This window comes from Cannabis sativa, chromosome X, assembly GCF_029168945.1.
Source record: "Cannabis sativa cultivar Pink pepper isolate KNU-18-1 chromosome X, ASM2916894v1, whole genome shotgun sequence".
NCBI classification, from domain to species: Eukaryota; Viridiplantae; Streptophyta; class Magnoliopsida; order Rosales; family Cannabaceae; genus Cannabis; species Cannabis sativa.
Window position 1 is genome coordinate 41,500,522 of NC_083610.1, and position 26,945 is coordinate 41,527,466.

The 26,945-nt window shown below is 33.6% G+C and overlaps 2 protein-coding genes across 3 annotated transcripts; one reads left to right on the forward strand and one right to left on the reverse strand.

Annotated features, from left to right (window-relative positions):
- Positions 1-3,391: 3,391 nt before the first annotated feature.
- On the forward strand, positions 3,392-6,429 carry LOC115709753 (proteasome subunit alpha type-1-A). The gene is made up of 2 exons (XM_030637952.2): positions 3,392-3,898; positions 5,778-6,429. The coding sequence occupies exons 1-2, from the start codon at positions 3,548-3,550 to the stop codon at positions 6,267-6,269; spliced, it is 843 nt and encodes a 280-aa protein (XP_030493812.2). The 5' UTR covers positions 3,392-3,547; the 3' UTR covers positions 6,270-6,429.
- Positions 6,430-11,413: 4,984 nt separating this feature from the next.
- Positions 11,414-21,808, reverse strand: LOC115709741 (ASI1-immunoprecipitated protein 2). 2 transcript variants are annotated; one of them, XM_030637939.2, is made up of 9 exons: positions 21,487-21,808; positions 20,075-20,160; positions 18,431-19,882; positions 18,113-18,337; positions 17,897-18,021; positions 17,653-17,787; positions 12,298-12,614; positions 11,806-12,111; positions 11,414-11,702 (listed from the first exon to the last, which is right to left on the reverse strand). In XM_030637939.2, the coding sequence occupies exons 1-9, from the start codon at positions 21,487-21,489 to the stop codon at positions 11,598-11,600; spliced, it is 2,754 nt and encodes a 917-aa protein (XP_030493799.2). In that variant the 5' UTR covers positions 21,490-21,808; the 3' UTR covers positions 11,414-11,597. The 2 variants fall into 2 exon arrangements, with proteins under 2 accessions (XP_030493799.2, XP_030493790.2); XM_030637930.2 differs by having other exon boundaries at positions 17,650-17,787.
- Positions 21,809-26,945: the final 5,137 nt, after the last annotated feature.

Below are 26,945 nucleotides of genomic sequence, written 5' to 3' on the forward strand. Positions count from 1 at the left end.
TACGTTATATACAGTTGCATTTTGATTGATTACTGGTTTCCAATATATATATTTTTTTAGAAACACAATAAGAAGAGTAAATTCGAATTAAGGTACAACCAGTTACGTATAAGTCAGTTTATTTTTTGTTTTGGTTGCCTTATAGTTGCATTATCGTTTTATGTTAGTTTATATATTATGCAGGAATTTAATTTGACGGGGACTAAGAAATAGTAGTTATACATAGTAAGTTTTGTGCAAAATAGTTGCATATTAGTTTTATAATGAAATAACATATGCAAGTAGCAAAACTATAATAAAACTACAAAACAACTGTATACAAACTAAAATACAGGAAAAACTCTTTGAACATCAACATCCATGATAAATCTCATTGTTACCCATTGATGATATAAAAATGGACAGGAAACAACTAGACAAAAAACATACTAAAAAAAAAATACATACAGAAGGTGTTTACACTATTAAAGAACTATGAAAAAACTATTACAAAATGAGAAATAATCAAATGAAGAAACTGAAATGAAAAACAATAAAACATCTCGAAAAATAAAAATAGAAAAAAAAACAAAATAAAACAGAAATTAAGACTAAACAAACAAAAATGAAAAACTCATAAAAAGAACAAATAAATTAAACTAAAAAAATAGAAGCCCTAAAAAACCAAACAAAACTAAAAGAAATGTTAAAATGAAAAACCTAAAATAGTAAAATCGATAAACACAAAACACACTAATGTCAAATACGAAAAAAATTTCAAAAAGGGGGGAAACGAAAAAGAAACCGAAAACAAACCTGAGATCGAAGACCAGCTCCATCTTAATCATTTTTTGAGCATTATCTTGATGAATTTTTTTCTGGGCAGCAACCTTTGATTTTTTTTAGGATGAGCTTGCTCACGTTTCGACAGTTGAGAAGCAAAATCGGAGTTATCGTCTTATTCCTATTAGCTACAGATTTCAACCCCATTTTAGAACCTTTCTTTGGCAAAGGGGAGGATGTAACGTCCCCGCTTCAAGCCTCCATTGGGTCCTTACACCCACGGAATGAATGGCTCTTATACACGAATACGTCACTCTGGCTGCTTCCTGGATTGATGACTGACCCTACAGACCAACACGAGTGTTTCCAGCGTGCTTTGTCCTCACTCACACGCTTCCTGGGAAAACTTCCCAGGAGGTCACCCATCCTTGAAATTGCTCCAAGCCAAGCACGCTTAACTGTGGAGTTCTTTCGAGATGGGCTACCGAAAAACAAGATGCACCTTGTTGACATAGGTAGTACCAATCAATCCATTTAAGCCCTCTTCAACTGTGTAGTCCCATACCTACACAGTCTTAGAATCATCCCACTTGACCTTCCCCAGGCGATGTGGGATTGTACAGCTTACCCGGTATTTCCCCTTACGGATCACGGGACTACTGACTGTCACAATCACCCCCTCTTACGGGGTTCGACGTCCTCGTCGACCACACTTCCGGCTAGGTCAAGGCTCTGATACCATATGTATTTGTAACGTTCCCGCTTCAAGCCTCCATTGGGCCCTTACACCCACGGAATAAATGGCTCTTATACACGAGTACGTCACTCGCTTCTGGATCGATGATCGACCCTACAGACCAACACGAGTGTTTCCGGCGTGCTTTGTCCTCACTCGCACGCTTCGGAAAACTTCCCAGAGGTCACCCATCTTGAAATTGCTCCCAGTCAGCACGCTTAACCGCGTGGAGTTTTTTCGTGATGGGCTACCGAAAACAAGATGCACACTTGTTGACATAGGTAAGTACCAATCAATCCATTTAAGCTCTTCAACCGTGTAATCCCATACACACGGTCTCGATCATCCCACGGACCTTCCCAGGCGGTGTGGGATTGCCTGACTTACCGGTGTTTCCCCACGGATCACGGACTGCGGTGTCACGATCACCCCACGGGGTCAGACGTCTCGTCGACCACACCCGGCCGGGTCGAGGCTGCGATACCATTTGTAACGTTCCGCGCCTCCATCGTGGCCACCACCCACGGAATAAATGGCTCTTATACACGAGTACGTCAACTGGCCGCTTGGATCGATGGTGACCTACGGACCAACACGAAGTGTTTCCGGCGTGCTTTGTCCTCACTCGCACGCTTCCGTGAAGCGTGCGAGTGAGGACAAAGCACGCCGGAAACACTCGTGTTGGTCCGTGTGGTCGATCATCGATCCAGAAGCGCAGTGACGTACTCGTGTATAAGAGCCATTTATTCCGTGGGTGGGGCCCCGATGGAAGGCCGGAACGTTACAAATGGTATCGAGCCTCGACCCGGCCGAAGTGTGGTCGACGAGACGTCGGACCCCGTAAGGGGTGATCGTGACGACCGCAGTCCGTGATCCGTGGGAACACTGCCGGGTAATCCCACACCGCCTGAAGGTGGGATTGATTCCGAGACCGTGTGTGTATGGGATTACACAGTTGAAGAGAGCTTAAATGGATTGATTGGTACTACCTATGTCAACAAGGTGCATCTTGTTTTTCGGTAGCCCATCTCGAAAGAACTCCATAGTTAAGCGTGCTTGGCCTGGAGCAATTTCAAGGATGGGTGACCTCCTGGGAAGTTTTCCTAGGATGCGTGCAAGTGAGGACAAAGCACGCTGAAAACACTCGTGTTGGTCTCAGTAGGTCACCATGAGTCCACGAAGCGTAGGACGTACTCGTGTATAAGAGCCATTCATTCTGTGGGTAAAGGACCAATGGAGGGCTTTGGACGTTAAGGTAGGAGAAGAGTTCAACATGGAGGTTTTATTTTTTTTAAAAAAAAAAAAAAAAAAAAAAAAACTAAAAAGAAATTGAAAATAATAAAAAAAAAGGAAAAAGAGAAAAAGATAAGTGAATGATGTAAGGTGTGATTGATATAAGTCATCAATCAATGATGTGGCTGCATGCATGGAATTGATGTGTAAGTGGTATAATTGTAATAAAAGAAAGAGGAAATGTAAAAATGATGATGTAAGCGTATAGGGGTTTTTTTGTAATAAATTGAGTAAATTGGATTTTTGATGTAAAAATTTCAAAAAAATATGAAATTACTTACATTTAGAGAATTATTTATCCATTTTATGGAGCTCATTTTTTTTTTTAAGACTCACTCTAATATATTTAGAGAGTATAATTAGAGATGCTCTTACAATTACAATTATAATTATTATAGTTCAGTATTTTTATATTTGAAGTATTTTAATTTAATATTACTAAAAAAATATTTTAAATCTTTGAAGCAAAGGAATGTTTTTATTTTATTTTTTTAAACCAAAATAATATTTTAAATCTTAATTATGTAATTCTTTTACATTTGTTTTGGTCTATAATAATAATAATAAAATCCCAAAATAAAATCCCAAAACCCTTGTAACAAACTAACATGTTAATCTTGAAAAGCAATAAATAAAACATGTTAATATTGAACATTACCATTCTCTTACCATTTCTTTTCTTAACAATTCTCTTACTACGATTTCAGTCAGAGAGAGAAGCATTTGCAGTGGGAATCGTGAAACGACGACGTTAGGATGTTTAGGAATCAGTACGATACGGATGTGACGACATGGAGTCCGGCGGGACGGTTGTTCCAGGTGGAGTACGCCATGGAAGCTGTCAAGCAAGGTTCTGCCGCCATAGGGCTTCGATCTAAGACCCATGTGGTATTGGCCTGTGTCAACAAGACCAATTCCGAGCTTTCTTCTCACCAGAAGAAGATCTTCAAGGTCGATGACCACATCGGCGTCGCCATTGCCGGTCTCACTGCTGACGGTCGGGTTCTCTCCCGCTACATGCGATCCGAGTGCATCAATTATAACTACACCTACGAATCCCCTCTCCCCGTTGGCCGACTCGTTGTTCAACTCGCCGATAAAGCCCAGGTTCGTTTTTATCTTTTATGTAAAAACCCTAACTTTCATTCATTCTGTGTTGCTTTGGTTTTATGATTATCTGGAATTGGGAATTAGGTTTTAGTAGAACTAAGAAATTGCGGCATTGATTCCCCTCTTTGTTAATTTAGGGTTTTTCAATCTATGTCAACATTTGATTTGGCCTAAAAGAAATGAATGTTATAGCTTTTGAGTTGAGGCCAGGAGCCTTAATTCTTAATTTTTTTTTCTTGCTGAATACCTCAAAACATCATTAGTTAGAAAAAAAAAAAAAAGAACCTTAGTGATCACATGGGAATTCACCAACTCACATTGTCAATGCCCCAGTTCGCCAGTTCATGAGCATAATTGTTAAAGCTTTTAGGAAACCAAACAACTCTTACATTACAACTATCTGAAGCATACATTAACTGTCCAAAAACAAAAGACAAGCTTTAACCAGAACCTGACAATCCGAAACTAGCTCACCCTCCTCAATGTTAAGCATACTCAGCACTCTGGTACCCAACAGAAAGCCATGCAGTTCACCTTCCAAAGGATCCAAGGCACGAACCCTCTCAGAGTAGAGAGTGAACACTCTACCACCATCATCCTTGGCCACCACCCGACCGAAGCGATCTCCACTTTGAAGGCTACATCAACTAAAATTTGGGTGCTAGTCTCAGCAGTAAGTCCAAAACACAGTCGTACCAGGATCAAAACTCTTAGGACCATTTTCCACTCTATCCAAGTATCACCAATGTTCCACAAAAGATGCATTTATAGACTTTCGCATTGCATCTAAAGGTAACATAGTCTGATTGTGGAATCTATCATTTCTGAAGCTCAACATGTCTCATGGGTTATTCAAGACTCCCATTAAGCACTAGTTGTACATGTTAGCTAGGGGTCTTGGTTGTGCTTCAGTTTTTTTCCTTTTTGGTTCCCAACCAAACCAATATCGAGTTAAGCTTGGGATGAACCTATCCAGAATAGAATAGCACTGAACTTTGTTAGCATATACAAATATTAGATGTTACTTTTGGAAGTGAGAGCATTATGTAATATTGTGCTCTGTGGAGTGAAATTAATCGGACTTGTATTGAACAATTGGCGCTTTTTTTTTTCTTCTGAAAGTCCATGTCTTTTGCACGACTGCTGTGTGACAATAGAATAGGAACTACGATTTCTTGATAATTTTTATGCATAAGTTCTTTTTTTAACTGTTATTTTATCCCCCTAGATGCATTAATTATGTTCTTACTCTTAGTATGTAGTCAAGAACTGATCATTTTATCTTTTGTGACATCTTATTCTTTTGAGATCATCTGGTGCTCTCTTAGTTATGCATGTATGAGCACCCTGAAAATATATGTTTGTTATAGGAGAATGTGGATTTTGTGCGACATGATTTTGGTGGACTTGTTCATTGTGTTTATCTATGTTGCTGGCGCTATGTGGACATTTCGTATGTTGTCCCCAAATTCTTATAGAAAGTGTTTAGTGTTAGTGAAGTTAGTTAGTTATTGTTACAGTAATTAGTTTATACAGCTCTATATGAGCTATTTATTGCTTAATTCTGTTAGCCTTAGATTGTATAAATACTGAGCCAGAGCTCATTTCATCAATATACAGAATCGTTTATCATTTCTTGATTGCTCTCTCTCGAGTATCCCTCATAAAAAAATTTTGCTTCCGCATCTTCATCTTCTTGATTCTTCATCATTGTTTTTCTTGATTCTCTGTTCTATATTTATGCTTACCTAATTTTTTCGTTGAACTGTTTATGAAAAAAAAAAAGCCAACAATGGGGACCATTGTGTAAGATTTGTTTTTCATTGTTACTTTACAAGATACATTTCGTTAATTTAGTCGCTTACCTTTATGGCAGGTGTGCACTCAACGCTCATGGAAACGACCTTACGGTGTTGGATTGCTAGTTGGTGGATTGGATGAATCTGGAGCTCACCTCTATTACAACTGCCCAAGTGGTAACTACTTTGAGTATCAGGCTTTTGCCATAGGGTCTCGCTCACAAGCTGCAAAAACGTACTTGGAACGCAGGTTTGAGAGCTTCAAGGACTCATCACGGGAGGAGTTGATTAAAGATGCACTCATTGCAACTAGGGAGACCTTGCAGGGTGAAAAGCTGAGGAGTTCCATCTGTACAATTGCTGTGGTAGGAGCTGGAGAGGCATTCCACATATTAGATCAGGAGACCGTGCAAAAGTTGATTGATGCATTTGAGATTGTGACAGAGGAAGAAGAGGTTCCAGCAGCTGAACCTGGTCCTGATGCTGATCAGGATGCTGCACCAGCAGAGGGTACTGCACCAGCAGAGGATGCTGCAGCTGAAGAAGGTGCGGCTCCAATGGATATTTGAGGATGCTATAAACCAATTTGTTTTTCCTTGCCCAGAAATGAGGTTTTCTAGCATGTGTTTGTTAGAGTAACACTGTTGGTACACAATTGAAAATGACATTTGGATTACCCTTTATTCCTCCCATGTTTTTAAATTATGCAATATGCTGGCCTTTTTTTTTAGCTTAAGCTGAGTGCAGAATTTCATTTGTTTTCTAATTGAGTAAAAAGATGCTTCATTACTCCTAAGGGCAGAAGCCAGAATCAATACGAATGAGGTCAACTTACTTTGGCTTGTTCCATAGACAAAGCGAGCTTTGCATCGAAGTTACTGCTGAGCGAGCTATTTCAGTCAATTGAGCTTGTTGGTAGCGATGGAGAGATGGTCAAGAAGAGCCTAATCAACCATAAAGCTTCTTGCTAAGAGTAATGCTTTCATGGATTCTTTTCTTGCGCATGAACCATGTCAGAGTAGTGTGAGCAATTAATCATCAGTTTCTTCTTTACTATGAACTAAGATTATAGCCACCAAGAATTCATACATGTGAAAAGGTGGAGCAAAGTTGTTGTGGATTGGATGGAAAAAGCTACCTTTACAAAGCATGAAAAGTAGACTCATGGGCAGATAACCTTTACGAAGCATGAGAAGTAGGCTCATGGGCAGAGATTCTAGGCAAACATTTTTATATTTGGAGGATATGATATTAAAGTTCCAAATTGTCTCCACCATATCAAATAACCTAAGAAATTCAAGGCTTGTTCTGGCTAATCGCTGGCTGCCTAAAAGCACTTCCATTAATTTTTCTATACTATCTTTTAAAATAGGCTAATTAGAATTTTTGTCTCCTGGACTTTGACATGTACTAAATCATGCCCCCTGAATTTTTAAGATCGTTGAAAATGCCTCCTGAACTAATTAGATTGTTGGATTTAAGGACTTTTTTCCAATTTTAGTAAGAAAGTCTAACATGGATGAAGGTTCAGGGACCATGACACTGAAATAGTAAAATTGAATGAAATTAGACAAAAGTCCTTAAATCCAATAAATCTCAATAGTTAAGGGGGCATTTTTAATGACCTTACAAGTTCAGGGACATGATTTGGTACATGTCAAATTTCAGGGGGCAAAAATCCTAATTGGCCTTTAAAATATATCACTATTTTTTTACCTCAAATTTTTATTTTACACCATATATTAACTTCTTTAAAATATATTATCAAAACTCTTTTTTTTTTCAAACATTGATATAAAACAAAGTTTCTATTGAAAATCGAATTAAAGAAAACTTGTCTTAAAAAAATTGATTTATTTCAAAATTCATTCAAGCTTACTTTTACTTTTGACTAATATTAATATCTCAATTTAAAACATAAAGAATTGCATAATAGTAGTTCTAAATCAATCATCTTGAAAATGATAATTCACCTACACATCTCTTAGTCTACTCTAAGCAGTGTTTATTTGGTTCTTTAACTTGGTTATTTGTTTGCTTCTTTCCTGTATTAGAAAAAGAAATCAAGTAATCTCTAACTAATTAGTCATACCTTTATCATTAGTGACAAGGTGAATTAAATAGAATCAGGAGTCATTGTAGCACTTGAGTTTTTTCTTTTAATCAATATGGCAATATTTTAAAGTTGTTGATTGTTTTAATAACGAGATTTCTTCAATAGACACAATTTTGACATTAATTTATCCACAAACTCTAAATCTTTGGATGAAACTTAATCTAAAGGTTCGAATTAAAACATATATTACTAAAAAAAAAAATATAGTGAAGCAAGAATAAAGAAAATAAATTTAGGTGGTGTTTGGTTGAGAGGAATAAACATATAGGAATATGAATGAGAATGAGAATAAGAATAAGAATGAAATAAAATTTAAAATGCATAAAAAAAATTGATAAGAAAATAATTAAATTTTTTCTCTTGTTATATTAGAATGATCTTTCCTTTCTTTTTAAAATGGAATAGTCATTCCACCAAAATAGTAGAAAGAGCATTCTATTAAAATGACATTCCAATAATTTAAAATGTAACCAAATAAATAAATGGAATAAAAATTGTTTCCTTTCCATTCCTTTTCATTACTTCCAACCAAATAGCATCTTAGTTTTTGTTTTTTTTTTTTTCCTGACTAAAATATAAAAAATTGCATTGGTGTTTCATGGTTCAAACACAAATACAATTTTCATTGGCTGATAAAATAAAATAAAACAAATTTGTTTTTAAAAAATGTGATTAATTTGCATTTTCTATCAAGAATAATTAAAATGCGCATACCTAATGAATATCTCCCATGAAACGAGACAGAAACAATAAGGTCTCAATCATATCATGTGCAAATCATAAAGAAAGTAATCCAAAAATATAACATGAATAAATAAATTAGTCTCAAAATTTCAATATGAAGCATTATAATTATTAAACAAATGAAAACTACTCTTTTGGACCAATAAAATGTATTTTTATTTCATTTTTAAGTATTTAAATAATCTTTAAATAAAAAATTAAAAATTAATGATTTGGACCAAAAAAATGATGAAAAGTAAACACTTACCTAGCATTTGACAGTCAAGTCCCTACGGAAGTTTTAAAACCTTAACAGAATATATTTTTATCGCTAAAAATTTTATTTAAGTATTTATCTACAATCACAAGTTAAACTTGAGTATTTTCGCCGCATATTACTCTTACTAATATGTAAAAAGCATAATTCATTATTCAAAAATAAAATATTTGTAAAAGCATAATTTTTTTTAAAAAAAAATACATTATTTTACTAACATTTTAAATTCTCATTAAATTAGTATCATTTTATATTATTATATATTTTAGTGATATTTTTAAATTCTATCAAAATTAAAATTTTCAAACTTATTATTCGATGGATCGCTGAATTTTTAGATCGCTATGACGCTATGCTTTCAAATTTACTCGATCATTATAGATCAGGTGCTACCGGTACAATTCACAGTAAATCTTGGACGCCTCTCCTAATTAGGGGGTATTTTAGAACAATCCTACGGTCCTATTAGGTAGCAAAAACAAGCTACTCGGTGGATCGCTCAAATAACTGTACCTCTTTATGACACTATGCTTTCAAATTACTCGATCGTTATAGATCAGGACCTACCGACGCAATGTGCAGTAAATCTTGGATGCCTCTCCTATTTAGGGGGTATTTCAAAATAATTCTACGGTCCTATTAGGTAGCAAAAAATTGTTACTCAGTAGATCGCTCAAATAACTATACTTTGCTATGACGCTATACTTTCAAACTTACTCAATCATTATAGATCAGAACCTACCGTCATAATGTGCAGTAAATCTTGGATGCCTAATTAGGGGATATTTTAGAATGATCCTACGGTCCAATTAGGTGGTAGAAACTTGTTACTCAGTAGATCACTCAAATAACTAAACTTCGCTATGATGCTATGCTTTCAAACTTACTTGATCATTATAGATCAAGACCTACTGGCGCAATGTGTAGTAAATCTTGGACGCCTTTCCTAATTGCAGGGTATTTCAGAACGATCCTACGATCCGATTAGGTAGCAAAAACTTGCTACTCGGTGGATCGCATAAATAAACATTTGGATCGCTATGACGCGATGCTTTCAAACTTGATCATTATAGACTAGGACCTACCGGCGTAATGTGCAATAAATCTTGGATGTCTTTCCTAAGTAGGGGATATTTCAGAACAATCCTACGGTCTGATTAGGTAGTAGAAACTTGCTAGTCTAGGTAGATCACTCAAATAACTGTACTTCGCTATGATGCTATGCTTTAAAACTTACTTTATCATTATATATCAAGACCTATCGGCGCAATGAGCAGTAAATTTTGGACGCCTACCCTAATTAAGAGGTATTTCAGAATAATCTTACGGTCCGATTAGGTAGCAGAAACTTGCTACTCGGTGGATCGCTCAAATAACTGTACTTTGCTATGACGTTATGTTTTCAAACTTACTCGATTGTTATAGATCAGGACCTAACGGCACAATGTGTAGTAAATCTTGGATGCCTCTCCTAATTAGGGGGTAGTTTAGAATGATCCTACGGTCCGATTAGGTAGCAGAAACTTGCTACTCGACGGATTGCTCAAATTACTGTACTTTGCTATGACGCTAAGCTTTCAAACTTACTCGATCGTTATAGATTAGGTAGCAAAAACTTACTACTCGGTGGATCGCTCAAATAAACATTTGGATTGCTGTGACACTATGCTTTCAAACTTATTCGATCGTTATAGATCAAGACCTACAAGCGCAATGTGCAACAAATCTTAGACGCCTCTCCTAATTAAGGGGTATTTCGAAACAATCCTACGATCCTATTAGGTAGCAGAAACTTGCTGCGCGGTAGATCGCTCAAATAATTGTACCTCTCTATGACACTATCCTTTCAAACTTACTCGATCGTTATAGATCAGGACCTACCGACACAATGTGCGGTAAATCTTGGATGCCTCTTCTAATTAGGGGTATTTCAGAATGATCTTACGGTCCAATTAGGTAGAAAAAAATTACTACTCGGTGGATCGCTCGAATAACTATACTTCGCTATGACACTATGCTTTCAAACTTACTCGATCATTATAAATCAGGACCTACCGGCGTAATGTGCAGTAAAGACTCTTAATGTCACCATTTTCCTTGATCGGACTGTATTTAGTTATGGCATAGTCGCTCAAGACTTTCAAGGGGAACTAGTGATGACTAAGTTGGGCAATTTTACTGTTATAAGCGTTTTGAATTTGGCTAAAGCAATTGGTATAAAAAAAAACGCTAAGCTGGATTAAACTTAACTATGACAAAAAGTGAAACTGGAATCAAATTACTTGGTAGCAATACAAGCTGTTCAAAATTCATCACTATTCTCAACTACGACAGAAAGTGAAATTGGAATCAAATTACTTGATAGCAATAAAGCTATTCAAAATTCATTACTGATCTTTCTTCATTTAAAGTTATTATAGAAGATTGTCGTAAATTTCTTACATCTTTAAACAATATTTTCTTATTTTTTATTAAACGATCTGCTAATATAATTGCACATAAATTTGTTAGAGCATCCTGTTCTTTTCCAAATCGAGTGTTCAACAGGGGTGATATTCCTCTTGAGTTACGGTATTGTATTTTGACTAATTTGACAAATTAATAAAAATTTTATATTTACTTTAAAAAAATAGCTTTGCTGCTAATTTTCTTAAATTTATTAATCTCAGTAACTAACTAAAAGTTATGTTAAAACAAGAATCCTTTGTTAGAAAAAAAAAAATAATATATATATATAAATAAATATATTACCTAAAGCACAATATATAATACCAACTCGCTTTATTTAAGTAACTTGGCCAAATCATTTAACTTTTGTTCCTGTTGTTGAAGCCTCTCCTTCAGTTCTTGAATGCTAGCTGATTTGGTGAACGTTGATATCTTAGGCTTCAAAGTATTATAAAAAAAAACAAAGTAGACATATAATCATTCTCCATACAATATTATTAATTGAACTCATCAAAAATTTAACTGAAGTTAAAATACTTACAATTCTCTCTTGATGATCATCAAGTAACTCTCCTTTTACCATATTCATCGCTTGTCGTTCTTGTTGTTGTTTCCTCATAGTTGTCGTCTCCCATGCGGCGGTTAATCTCTTGGCAACAAACCCTTGCCAATCTTCAAGGTTTATCCACTTTGCGTATGACTCGGGTGGATAGGTAAGAAGTTCAGAAGCAACGTCTTTGTACTTATCGATCAAATCTCTAGTGAGGTTGGTCTTCCAATTCCTCCATTGCTCCCCGGCTTCCTTCAAGACTTTCTTCTTCGTGGTTAAGTTTACGTCTAATAATGACTGCATAGGTTGGCATATTATCATATAACAAGTTTTATTTAGTGAAATTGGTTGTAACATTTGGAAGAAACATTTTAACTTAGGACCGCCTCTTTGTGAGAAGAAATACAGCACTACTGAAATATGTTTAACCACTTATTTAATGAACATATTACTCGAGAAAAGTATTTTAATCTTGAAATTAACCTGGATTTCCTTCCAAACAATGTATTTGTGTTTATATGGAACATCCTTCCATTTGTTGTAGTTTAAAGGCACATGTCTACGTGTCGACACATCAATGAAACTCTCTATCTCCGTTCCCGCTCCTTTTTCAATTTCTTGACGGCCATAGTGATTATACTCAATTTTCATCCCGAGACTGTCACTTCTTTCTTTGATGAAATCATTGAATTTATTCTGCGTTAGTTGTGATGGTGTGTCTATTGTCTTTGTACCGTCATCGTCATCGTGAAATAGGTTAATTTCATCTCGAGGAATTGATGGGTTCATAATCAATGTATCTAAGAACAAAAGAAAACAAAATATATCATTTGCTTGTGGTGAAACTCAGGCAATCTCAACAAAGGGTTGAAATAGAGAATTCGGAAAATGTTTCTAACTTAAGCATCTCTAATCCCTATAAAAATAAATAAATAAATAAGCATCTCTAATCTCTTTTTATGTTTGTTAATCATTCTGTTCTTTTAATTGCACATTCTCGTGGTTACAATATTGTGTCATTTTGTTCTTTATATTCACTACTCTTGATCGAAATTATCTCTATCTGCAACCCTAAAACTTAAAAATAAGATCGACTTTGGCACCATTATTTCATCAACAAATGCTTAAATTACATTCTAAAGAATTAGGTTGGTGATTACTCACAAAACACGGCAACGCAACTAAAAAATGACCCGAAACAAATGAGCTTAAGTAACACATTTAATTTTCGAGTCATAATCAATCTTCTCATTCTCTTTATTAAAAATTATATTAAAACTATGAATTGTATGAGTAATATTTATCTTTATATAATTATGTTAATTTGTGTTTTGTTTAATCGTGTGTTAAACATGTCAGTTTTATATCGACACACCTATTAAATGTCTTATTGTGCCATGTCGTTTATTAAATGTTTTATTCACACGACACGTTCATTAAATGTCTTATTGTGACCTGTTAAGAAATCTTGTCATATGGCCTACTATGAAATTGTATTATGTTCGTGTTTGGGATATTGACATGATTAATAATCATGTTGTATTGGTATTCACCACTATAAACCTTTTCATAAATAACACGATAACACATCTTAATTCTAAAAGCAAAAGGTACTATGAAATCGCTTATTTCTCAATATATGGATTTCAAGTTCTATGATCTAAAACTCATGGTGTCACAATTTTATTAACAAGTACTCCTAAGAAAATTGAGGAAAAACTCAAGGCCAAGCAAGATTCTTGTTTTACGTGTGAATGTTAGTCATCACATGAGAAATTGTAATTTTTAAAGCCAAAATGTAATTAAGGTTAATGCAATTATCAAGATCATTTCAAATGGAAGAGGATCTTAAATGTTGAAATGGATTCAATTATGTTTAAATGTTAAAACACTTGAAAATTAGTTGACCCAATTTGATGTAAGTGGGTATCTCAGAGGAAATATCACACTGATGGCATGGCATCATACAAACTTTAAAATTAGATTACTGACTAAAAAGTATAGACAAAAGGAAGAAGTTGATTATTTTTGACACATGAAATGTAGCGAGTAACAATTTCTAAGTGTACTACTTGCCTTGGCGACAATATATGACATTTAGACAATGTTTGGCATAGTGTATTGTATAGTATTGTATAGTACTATTTATTACAATATTATGTTTCACATTGACTTTTATTAATAGGTTGTGAAAAAGCACACTATCTTTACATAAACTCGACCCCAACCCCACATGGCCTTGGACCTTGACCCCAAACACGAACCCCGACCTTAGACTCGGCTCTGGACCCCGACCCCAAACCCCGAACGCGAACACCAACCTCAGACGCAGCCTCAACCCCAAACCTGACCCCGAACACGAAACCAGACTCGAAACCTAAGCCTAAACCCCGACCCCAGACTTGGGCCTGGACCCCCGATCTCGACCCAGGACCCAATCCTCGGCTCATGGCCTCAGGCCCAGACCCTGACCCCCAACCTCTGCCTCGGACTCAAACCCGAGCTCGAACCCTGGACCCTAGCCCTAACGCAACCCCAACCCCAGCCCTTGGACCCCGAACCTGGAACCAGACCCCGGCCCCAAGCCTAATCAACAACCCTAGACTTCACCCGGACCCCCGATCCTAAATCGGTACCCGAACCTTGATCCTTAACCCACGACCCCGGACCCCAACCCTGAACACTGACCTCAGCCCCTTACTCAAACCCCGGCCCTGACCCCAACCCCGACCTAGGACCCCAGTCCTAACCCCAACCTTTGGACCCTCAACCCCAGCCCCAACCCTAGACCGAGCACTCTAGCTTCGAACTATTTCTAAATATTATAATACAAGCTAATATGAATCATTTCTTATATATTAAATAATACAATTGATATTGCATTAAAATTTATGATCGTAATTAACATAATACAAAATTTTATCCAAACATAGTTTCTTATTTGATACAATATGATCCCTATACGACCTACTAAACGAGCTCTTATATTCATCAAATAGATATCAAAACGACACTTCTAAATGGAGATCAAGATGGGTAGGTCTACATAAAACAAGTAGAAGGTTTGTTCTAAGGAACAATGAACATAAATAGTGCAATCTTATTAAATCATTAGTTTTAAACTTGGTAATGGGTTGTTTCTTGGGGATCTGAAAAATGAAAATGCATTTCATGCTCAATCATGGAAGCATGGAAGCTAAGTTTAAGGCTTTAGTGTTTACTCACAAAGAAGTTGACTAGTTAAGGGATCTAGGGATCTCGTGTTGTATGTCTCTATCTCCATGAACACAATCAACAGTCTTGATATCTTGTGATAATAAAGCTACACTTCCTAAAGATTATAACAACCTATATAATGATATTTCTAGATATACTAGTCTAAGACATGATTATGTGATACAACTGATTTAACATAGAACTGTTTGAATCTTTCGAGGGATATCTAGTGAGAATTTAGTAGTGCCCTTCACCAAACCTTCCAAAAAAAATGGTTAATTTAGAGGAATAGGATTGAAACCCCTAGAGTAGGTGTGTTCATTGGACCACATCCAATGTTTTATAACCTATCCAAATCTAATACAATTAAACGATGGATTTTTGTTAACCTATCCAAATCCAATCCTATTATACATTAAATGATGAATTTGATCAATTGAGTAGAACAAGCATCCAGAAAATAACTAATATGTTGGAAGAAATTTTTCACTTAAACGAACTTACAATTGGTGCCATTTCTAATAAAAAATTTAGAGTTTCTCCCGAGATAGTTCATGAATGAGCATAAGGTCAAAAGAATGCTAAGCGAGACAAATGTGAATATTGGCTAATCAAGTGGAGGCATATGAGGTGTTACCAGCTTTGTCACAAAGAATAATTAATTCAATGGTATATGCGACCTAGGGTTTGATAGGGTTGTAATAATTTCACTAAGGTAAAGTTCAAATAGGAAAGATATTTCGATTTATGCATCAATATTGTTTGAGTTGGAGAGTGAAGTTCATATTTAACATAGTGAATGAATATTGTCTTACATAAGTAGGTACAAAATTGAGATTATATACTGAGAATCAAAAATTAACAAACTTGGGTCTAAAGTGATAGCATGAGGTATCTAAGAATATCCAAATAGGTTTGAGAATTTTGGAACAGTCTGGCCCTAGTGATACATCGCTCAATTTGGGTGACATGTCACAAGGGTTTTCGAAATAGAATACATGTCATCTGGGGTTGTAACATGTTACCTAGTAGGTGGTGACAAGTCACTTCCTAGTGATGTATATGTGTTTAAACACAATGAAGAATTACCTATGACATTTACAACAACGATATAAATGAGTTCCATGGGTTCAAGGGCCTTGATCACACTTTTGAATTCTAACTCTCTCAAGCCCTCCAAGATCAATCATTCTCTCTTCTCTAAGAATTCATAATGATCACATCCCAATTCTCATTTCCTTGCGGTGAACCTCAAACAATCTCAATAGAGGGTTTAAATAAAGAATTTGGAAAGAGTTTCTATCTTGATCAAGCCTTTCCAATCTCTTTTTGTGTTTGTTCATTATTTTGTTGTTTTGATTATGTTATTGTATTCTTTATTTCACATTGTTGATTGAAGTTCTCTCCATCCCCACCACTCACAAATGGGCAAGGAATGCCATAAAGGTAGAAGATGAATAATGTCGTGATGAGTACACACTGAAACAGCTTAACATGATGTACAATATACAAAATGTAAGAATAGAAAAACTCATATTGGGGCTTTTACCAACTTCCTCATAATCAAAGCAAGTACCACTAGATTAGAATTTGGCATTTTTAGGTCTCTACATTGTTGATTAGTTAGTCCTACAAACAACACTATCATGTTGTCAATAACCTCTCTAGTGGTGAACTATACACTGCTCAAAATTCCTACCTAACTGCCACTAGACTTTGTCAAGCATTTGAAGACTACTCAATCAACAATGTATACATTTGTGGATAAGGTTTATGCTTTATTTGATTCAAATGTTTCAAACATATCTCAAGTGGGATTTGTCAACTTTTCTTGGGTTATCTTCAGTGCCACCCTCTTCCCCCTATAACACTTTTAATCATCAGCAGTAGAAAAGGAAGGGACAAAAATACAACATTGATAACAAGAACAAAGGTTAACTTCTCCTATGGCATTAAAATGCCCATTCTCACGTTGACCCTAAACTTCATATAGAGTATATAACCCCTAAAATTTGTATTTCCAATAAGAAAATTCGGAAGAAAAAAGTTTTACTAGAAAGGCTATTGCAAATGATCTCTTGCATAGTCTAGTACAAAGACTATTGCAAAAAGTATTGAAATATAGGCCTTTAATAGGAATTACTATGTAAAATGTATTGTACTACAAATCACTAGAATATATCTATTAGTCAAAGACCTATACTTTTTAAACTCTCTTTCGCAATCTACATGGTCAAAAAAGACTAAAACAAAGAGTTTGAACACGTAAGTCTTTTATAAAATATCAATTATGAAAATTGCAGTACCTTTAAGTAAATTTATTTAAAAATAATAAAAATCAAACATATAACAAGACAACAAATGCATGAGATGATAGCTAATTTTATGTGCATGAGAAAATTTACCTTTGCAAACCCAATTTTATCTCAATTAAGATGCATGTCAATGTTTTTTTTTTTTTTTTTTTGAGAAGATAGGTTTCTAGATTTTAATGGTTAATGATATATGTTGAACTGACCCTAAAACTACTAACGCAATAATTCAAGCTTTTCAAGTTTTCTTTCGAAATCAAAGTTATATCAGTAAAATGAAATGCGAGTAAAATGTAGGAAACATAACTACCACTATGGCTGAAAGACATGACTGGACTGGTTGAGAATTCGGGGTAGCCTTTCATTCCTCTAGTTGCACCAGTTCTTACACCTGAAGCTTGCCTATCCCGGAAGATCCCCCACAAATAATATCTTGAATGAAACACTGCAAAGCAATCGATCTATGGCGTAACTACGAGGTGCAAACAGTAGAAAAGACTACACACCAAAAAAAAAGTACAACAAATAAAGATTCTTAATAAATGAAGGCTTACTCTTATAGTGAAAAGGCAAAACATAAGATGTGAAGACCAAGAGTTCTACGTTTTCCAACAAAGCTCTCATAGCGAAGTCTCCATTGATCATGTCATTAACTAGAATGTCATAAGTTTTGTCATCTCTGTGGCAGAATGCAAAGATCAAGCAAGGAAAGTAAGGTAATGAAACAAAGAAATTATAAGATAGCCTGAAAGTGTAGAGACTAATACTACCTGTCTTGTGGCAAACAAAAGAGACCAACACTGTGAATAGATGGCCCCCAATGCTGAAACTTTATGGGCCAACAATGAGATCGGGTAGATAATTCTACAGAAACTAACTCTGGTAATAAATTTCTCATCTCACACGCTTTAGAAGATGCCAAGTTGGACCAATGAGCTGCAACTAAAACTCTGCCTATACATTTTGACTCTATGTTATGGATAACAAAACTTCCCCTGTCAAACAAATCGAATCATAATGTTACAAACCAAACCAAATACACATCTTCGTCATAAATACAAAATGAGAAGGAAAAGAACATGTATTACCTCCACATTGGTTCGAGTAGAGGTTGTGGTTCTACATAGCAATTGTATTCTAACATATTTGAAGGATTTGGGTCAGTAGGAGTTACTTCAATAGTTTTCAAAGGTTCAGCAGCCTCTACACTCTCAACAAGTGATCTCTGTTTTGTTTCAAACTTCGGATTGCACTTCTCCTTGTTCTTCGGCTCATCACCAGAAGGACTAATAGTAACGTCACGTATTGGCACCTCTGTTGTAGCTACAGAACCACCAACAACCTTTTCTTGTAATACAATTGAAGACATCAGACCAGCGTTGGAAATTTCTACAGATCCCACCTTTTCAATAACCAATTCCTGCTGTGTTTTAACCTTTGTATCACAAGTCTCGTTGTTCCCTGGCTCATTACTAGAAGGACTAATAGTATTGTCATGTATTACCACCTCTTTTGTAGCTACAGAACCACCAACAACCTTTTCTTGTAATACAGTTGAAGACTTGAGACCAGCGTCAGAAATTTCTGCAGGTTTCACCTTCTTTTCAATAACCAATTCCTGCTTTGTTTTAAATTTCGGATCACAAGTCTCGCTGTTCTCTGGCTCATTACTAGAAGGACTAATAGTACTGTCACGTATTAGCACCTCTGTTCTCGCTACAGAACCACCAACAGGCTTTTCTTGTAAAACATTTGAAGACTTGAGAAGAGAGTCAGAAAATTCTGAAGGCTTCACCTTCTTTTTAATAACCAATCTCCCTTTTTTTCTAAGCCTTGGATCCTTATCAGGATTCTTTTGCAACCCAGCTTTCGCTAAAGAAACCGAAGTAACGGTATCTTTTAAGAAATCTGAGGACTTGTGATTAGCAGAAAATTTCAAACGTTTAGACTCTTGTTGATTTTTAAGCTTTGGATCCCTGCACTGCTTCTTCCTGCTCTGTAGCACATTATTAATAGGCAAAGAATCATTCATGTGCACCTGCGATTTTTCTGCATGACCACTATTAACACTTCCTTCCACAATTTTCAAAGGCTTCAAAACACTGACAGCAACCTTGGAAGTGTTCAGATGCTTAGTAGTGTCATCTTCACGAACCAACTTCTGTCGTTTTCTGAACTTCTGATCCTCATTGTCGTTCTCTTTGCATTGTAGTTCATTATAAGAAGGCTTTTGCAACTTGTTCTTCGATACCAAGTCAGAGCTAACCTCATTGTTGTTCTTTCTGCATTGCAGTTCATTATAAGAAGGCTTCTGCGCCTTGTTCTTAGATACCAAATTGGAGGGGACCTTTTGATTCTTCTTTATTGGACCACAAGGACGATTAGTTCTAACAGTGTCTGATTCTTTTAAGACACTGGATGGTGATGGTGGACATCTCAATTTATCAAGAATAGGCTGCTTTGCTAGATCTGGTTTGCAATCCTCGCAGAACCAAGTTACATTCTCGTCATTAACTTCTGGTAATACATCCATGCAATAGCTATAAGACACAGTAGACAAACATAATGAATAGAGTATCCATAGGCTTGTTAAAATAATGTGTTTATCTGATTACAATGACTGATTAAAAGAACAATGTATCAATGTGATTCTTTATCATTGTCCAAAACAAAGAGGAAAAAATGCATGAGATTCGTTTATAACATTACAACATTCAAATAATATAGCATACCCATGTCTAGCATATTCTTCACACTTTTCACAGTAAATCAAAGCCGCGGAGTACCCTTTGTCACCACAAAGCTGGCAAATGGTCAGCTGTAACAAAATAAGAAACATTGTTACTAAATGTAATTCCACAATATATATTATATAACTATGTGTCACAATGGAAATATCTACTAAATTTCTATGGACTACCATGAATAAAAATCAAATCCAGTCATACACTAGCTTAGGCACTACTAATTTGAAGGTCAGCATCATGTTCTATTGAAGTCAAACACTTTGTCTCGCAACGTAGTTAAGGCATCTCTAAACAAACAATAAGATTCAACATTTTAACCAGACAATCATATGATATCATCAGTAGTTTCGTGATAAAAATTAATCTCCTTGATTCAGTGTTCAAAATAATGTGAAGTTCAAAACAAACAAACTTGTACATACCTAAAGACAATAAAAACGAAATAGCCAAAATCAAATTGAGAAGTTTCTAAACGAACACTGAAATCGAGTTTTGACTTGTGAGTCTATTTTTGTGAATCTGTGGCTTAAGATTTGTCAGGCACGTCGTATATGCAAGCTGCCCATTTCTTGGTAGTGCCCAAAGCTTGTCTTGCCCACCTACTTATACGTGGGTGTGGAGAAGTGGAACAAAACCAAACCGGAGAAATAACTCAAAGGAGCTTACCAACTAGATTAACACCTTAAGTATTTTTTCTTAGAAGTGAGTTTCTTGAGAGCATAAGTGAGTGATTTTTGTGAGTCATGTGTGCTTCGAAAGAGAGATATACTTTGAGTGGAAATATGTGATCTTCCATTTTTTATTGCTTTTTGTTTAATTTTCTTCTACTAATATGATCAACATCATCAATTGCCGTTTTTTCACAATAAAGTTTAAAATCAAAATCACTAAAAACCAAATGTGGCTCATTATTAGCAAGCTTCACAACAGTGGCTATCTTAAGGTTCATGATTATGGTTTTCTACATGGGCCACAATGAAGTTAAACATATGACAAGAAAATATGTGTAAAAATTCTTATTTGACATGAAAATTGAGGTGAGATACAAAATACACAATTGCATAAAGTTGATTACACATAAGAAAATATCTCCAAAAGGAATATGCATGGCGTACAAAAACAGACTAAAACACAATTGAGAAATTAAAAAAAGATTTCACTCTACACTAACTTCACCAACAATCCCATATAAACCATCCAAAAACCCCATTTCACTTTTTATGCAATATGTATAAACCTAAACCCAAATAACAACAGTAAAGCAAAAGCATTACTCTGACCAATAAAGATAGAAATCAAGAACTTAACTCAAAAGAAATACACAAAAAACAAAAACCCTTTATCATGAAGAACATGAAAAACACAAAATTGAAGAGAATATAGAAAGAAAAACTTACCATTATAGTTGTTGGAGAATGGCTCAAAGGTTGGACCTTTATAGTTGAGAGAGATAAGAGAGAAGAACCCAAAAGAGAGAAGTGTCAAACCCTGAAACTGAATACTGGGAAACGTGGAGAGGAGAAGTGAAGCGAGTGTTTGAACCACTTAGTCCACTAACACAGTTGTACAAACAAAGAAACCAAAAACCAGAAAACGTGATGGCGTAATTTTTGAATAACTGATCGGTGAAATGGAACAATTAAGAAGGATATTTGCTTATAAAGAATGGGAGTTTTCTTTAAAAGGAAAAGAAACAATGGACTTTCTATTGATATTTTAGAAGTGATTTGGGGTTGTTGTTATTAATGTTAAAAAGGACACCTTGTCAATCAATGCTAAAATTAAGCATTTACAAAAAAAAAAAAAAAAAAAAAAAAAAAAAAAAAAAATTACACTTACTATATAGAATTTTAAGACTTTTTACAATAAATATAACACATTTAAGTCTTTTTATATAGTATTTGATTTAAGTTTTTACGATCAATTTATATAGTATTTTTTTATTTTTAAGTCTTTTTATAGTATTTGATATGTCATATATAAATATATGTAAATTAGATTTTAAATTCCATATTAAATGTTTTTAGTTGTTTAGGTAGTTTTATTTGTCACTGATGCCGGAAAAGTCGACGGAGTTTGCTACCGGTGCCGAAAAAATCACCAGAGTAGCGGTCGGTGCCGAAAAAGTCATCGGAGTTGTTGTCGAGCCAAAAAATTCATCAGAATTGGCATTGTTGTTAGAAAAATCACTGAAAATTTACTAAGAAACTAGTTGTTTCCATTTCACAAACACTTAATGCTAGTTGTTTCCATTTTTCATTTGAGTTATTTTCCATTTTTAATGTGAGATATTTCCATTTTGATATTTATATTTTCTATGTGATTTGTTTCCATTTTTTATAATTTTTGTTTCTATTTTACATATATATATATATGGGTATCTCTTAATGTGTATTACCCATCTATGGTATTTTATTCTTGACCATTGGATCAAATATCTAATGGTTGATATTTATAGTCATTAATTAAATATTAAAAAATTAATATTTCCTATTTTGTTATTCTCTATATTCCTAAAATACATAAAACTATTAATAGAAATAAAAAATTTATACATAGAATTATTATTTAAAAAATAAAACACACTAAAAAAACTAACAAACTATTTTTTTTAATAAAAATCATTTTAAAGATTAAAAAAAAAAAGTGTATATTTATATTTTTATAAAATTTCTTCAAACTAAAATTCTAAATTGCATTATTGAGAACAAAAAAAAAATAATTTTAAGCTTTAAGCTTTAATACATATAAAATGTATAAGATTTTTTCTAAACCTAAAATCTTTAATTTCATAATAATTAACAATCATTTATATGTTTTTATTTTTTTAAAATACTTGAGCTTATCAAAACCTATAAGAACAAAATCAATGAAGAAAATTTTAACAAAAAAAAATGAATGAAGAAAAAAAGTGTCATAAACATTATTGAATAATGGCAGTTGCCAACACAAGAATTTCAGCACAAAAAATTATACTTGACCCCTAGACAAGATTATCATCTTCCAATCCTAAGAATATAATAAATAATGAACAACACCTCATTAGTTATTCTAGGAGAATGATGCATGGTAATGTCAAAAAAAAAATCATTAGATGATAATAATATTTTTCTAACAATGATACCCTAAGTAAGAACAAAGAAGTATTGTAGCGTTTTTATTTTTAAGAGCATGAATAATATTAAGACAATTGGATTCCACAATCAAGCTCTTATTCTCCTAATAAAAAAAACACATTAATATACATGTAAATGATTCTTAGTTTTACAATAATAAATTATTAATAAACTCACAATTTCATAAAATAATAAAGTAGTAATTTCAATTAATTTTTAAAAATAATTTATAATTTTTTTAAACTATTGGTTGTAATTATTATTTCCAATTTTATTAAAAAATAAATATAATTTTTTGTTAAAAAATAATTGTTGGAAACTTACCATAAAAGATTATTAGATTGTTACCTTATTAATTTTTTTTAGTGCCCATCAATGGGTATTAGCCATTAAGAAGTGTTCCATATATATATGTGGTTAAATTCTAGTTGTTTCTATTTTTTATGTCATTTGTTTCTATTTTTACAAATATATGTGGTTAAATACTAGTTTCTATTGTGATGTTAAATTGTTTCCATTTTCTTTTTGATTTGTTTCTATTTTTAGTGTGAGTTGATTTTATTTTTATGTTATTTGTTAATCATTTCTCAAATACATGAGGTTAAATTCTAGTTGTTTCCATTTTGAGATTAAACTGTTTTCATTTTCAATTTGAGTTGTTTTTATTTTTTTATGTATTATGAGGTTAAATGCTTATTGTTTTTTTTTTATTTCGAGGTTAAATTATTTTTATTTTTCAATGCTAGTTATTTTTATTTCACACACGCTCATATAGTACTAGTTATTTCCATTTTAGAAACACATAATGCTAGTTGTTACCATTTCAGTGTGAGTTGTTTTCATAATTTTTTTTATTTTATATATATATGAAATTAAATTCTAATTATTTTTATTTTATAGAATTTGTTTACATTATATATATATATATATAGTTAAATAAACGTATCTCCTATTTCTCTACTATCTTTCTCTCTCTTTCTAAAACACACAACCACTGAATAAACCAGTAAAGTAGTAATAAATTAATAATCTCATTGAATATCAAGTTCTTTCAGGGCCTGTTTGGTACGCAGGATTAGACTGGATTGGACTGAAAAGGATTGGACTAGACTAGACAATATTGAATTATGCTGAAAGTAATCATGTGTTTGGTTTAAGAATAGACTGGACTATTTTATTTATTTTCTTTTTGAAAAAAAAAACTTAAATTAAAATAAAAATATATAATATTAAATTAAAATTAAAATATATAATAATAAACAAATAAAAATAAATGATTCACAACAAAAAAAAATAAAAAAAATAATTAAATTATAAAATTAAATAAAATAATATGTCTTATAAAATCAAATATATATTATAAAATTATAATAAAATAGTTTAGCATATTTTTTTATTTAATAAATAATTAAAATAGTAAAATAAAAATACTTGAATAATATAAAATTATTTATGTTAAACAGATTTAATCACTAATTTAATATAAATATTAATTTTTTAAAATATTTTTGTAAATTTTCTAGTCATTTAAAAATAATATATAATATATAATTTTATTGTCATATTGTTTCTTTTAGAATCAATTTAAGTAGCTATTGTTTAATTAACAATATTTAAAATTTTAAAAACTTATGTATAATAATTTAAAATTATATATTTTCACTAATTTTAATAAATAAGTTTTTCATAAAAAAAATTTATAAATAAATGTGTGATAATTCTTTCATTTAAATTCTTATAAAATTTAAAATATACTAATAAAATCAAAATTAAAAAAAACGATAAAAAAAATTTCATGTGCATGGGATTATTTATCCCACCCTGTTGGATGGGATAAATAATCTCAGACAGATAAGATTAGCTAGATTAGTTGTCCAGATTTCTGCCATGCCCAAGCACTGGATTGGACAAATTAGCCTGTCTAATCCAATCCAGTCCTGCGTACCAAACGGGCCCTTAATCTTATACCACTGCCTCGATTTCCACGTTGTTGGCATAGTAAAAGAAAAAAAAATTAATAATATTAAATTGTAGTTGTTGTGAAAAGAGAAGAATCGAAGTCTAACCCCGTATTTTGGGAAACAAAATATAATTGTGGTTAGTTTTTTTTATATTAAAGTATATTTGAAAATAAATTAAATTATAAATATAAAAGTGAAAACTATCCAAATAATTTTTTATTCATATATATTTATATAAATATTGTTTTTTTTTTATTTATTATTTTTTATGCAAAAGAAAACTCAAGACAAAATAATGGTATAGTATAGGTATGTTTGTCCCGATTGGATAACATTGGCCATATTGAGCATCTATAACAACATTCCAACTGATTTTGAGATATTCTCAAAAAAAAAAAAAACTGATTTTGAGATAATTCTTGGCAATCGCCAATATTTATTAGGTGTTTTCGCTTTATGAAAAAAAAAAGAAAGAAAGAAAGAGATGATAATAATAAAATAAAACAAACAAATGAATTGTAATCTATTTTCTCTTGTTCTTGTCAGGGGATCTTTTGTCCCCCTCATATTTGTTCATCCTGTGTGCAGAAGGTTTTTCGGCTCTCCTTCGAAAGTATGAGAATCGGGGCTGGTTGCATGGATGCAAAGTAGCTAACATGGCCCCTCTTATCTCACATATACTCTTTGCAGATGACAGCTACTTGTACTGTAAAGCTACTTATGAGGAAACACTCCTAATCAAAGAAGTACTTCAAAAGTTTGAATTGGCTTCGGGTCAGAGAGTTAATTTTGCAAAGTCGTCAATCTTTTTTAGTGCAAATACTACGGATGATAATAAGGGGAGGATCGCGGAGTTGTTGGGTGTGCCTATTGCTCTAGAGGGGAGTATGTATTTGGGTCTTCCAAGTTCAATGGGTCGAAACAAAATGGCGGCCTTGAGTTATTTGAAAGAAAAGTTGAGAAAGCGGCTTCAATCTTGGGGCTTAAAGGTATGCTATGAGTGTTTTTTTGCTTCCTCTGGAGATTGTTAGGGATACGGAGGGTATGATGGCTAAGTATTGGTGGAAATCGTCTAATAATTCGTCCTCAGGCATACATTGGATGTCTTGGAAGCGGTTTTGTGGGCACAAAGATAAGGGAGGCATGGGTTTTAGAAATCTTCGTGATTTTAATCTCGCCCTTTTGGGTAAGCAAGGATGGCGGCTATTGGTTAATTCGGAGTCGCTCGTGGCGAAGGTGTTTAAGGCTAGATATTTCCCCCATGGTTCGTTTTTAACTGCTACAATTGGTCCTAATCCGAGTTTTGTGTGGATGAGTATCTTGGAAGCTCAATCCTTGGTAAAGAAAGGGACCCGTGTTGGAAATATTTTACCAGGATCTAGATTTACTAACAAGTATGTTTCATTAACATCCTAATATGAATTCTAAAACAATGAAATAAACACATATAAAGTTTAGTAAACCTTACATTGGGTGCAGGGGAATATAATGACTTCTTCCGTTCAGATCTCTAGCCCTTGATTCCTTTCTGTAGCAGAACATAATCAAGATCTGAACCTGGATCTCTTTCTCTCCTTCCTTTGATGCTGATTCTCCTTCTTGTTGTTTGGAATCTCCTACAGTCTTACACACTATGATTGAGATACCACTTGATGTGTGTGAGCACTCACTCATTCACTCAAGGTTCGAAAAATTGAAGAGGAAAAGAGAAGAAGAAGTGGCGCCTAGGGTAAATAGAAAGAGTTTGTTCCTAGTATTATAGGTTTGAGTTCATCTAAA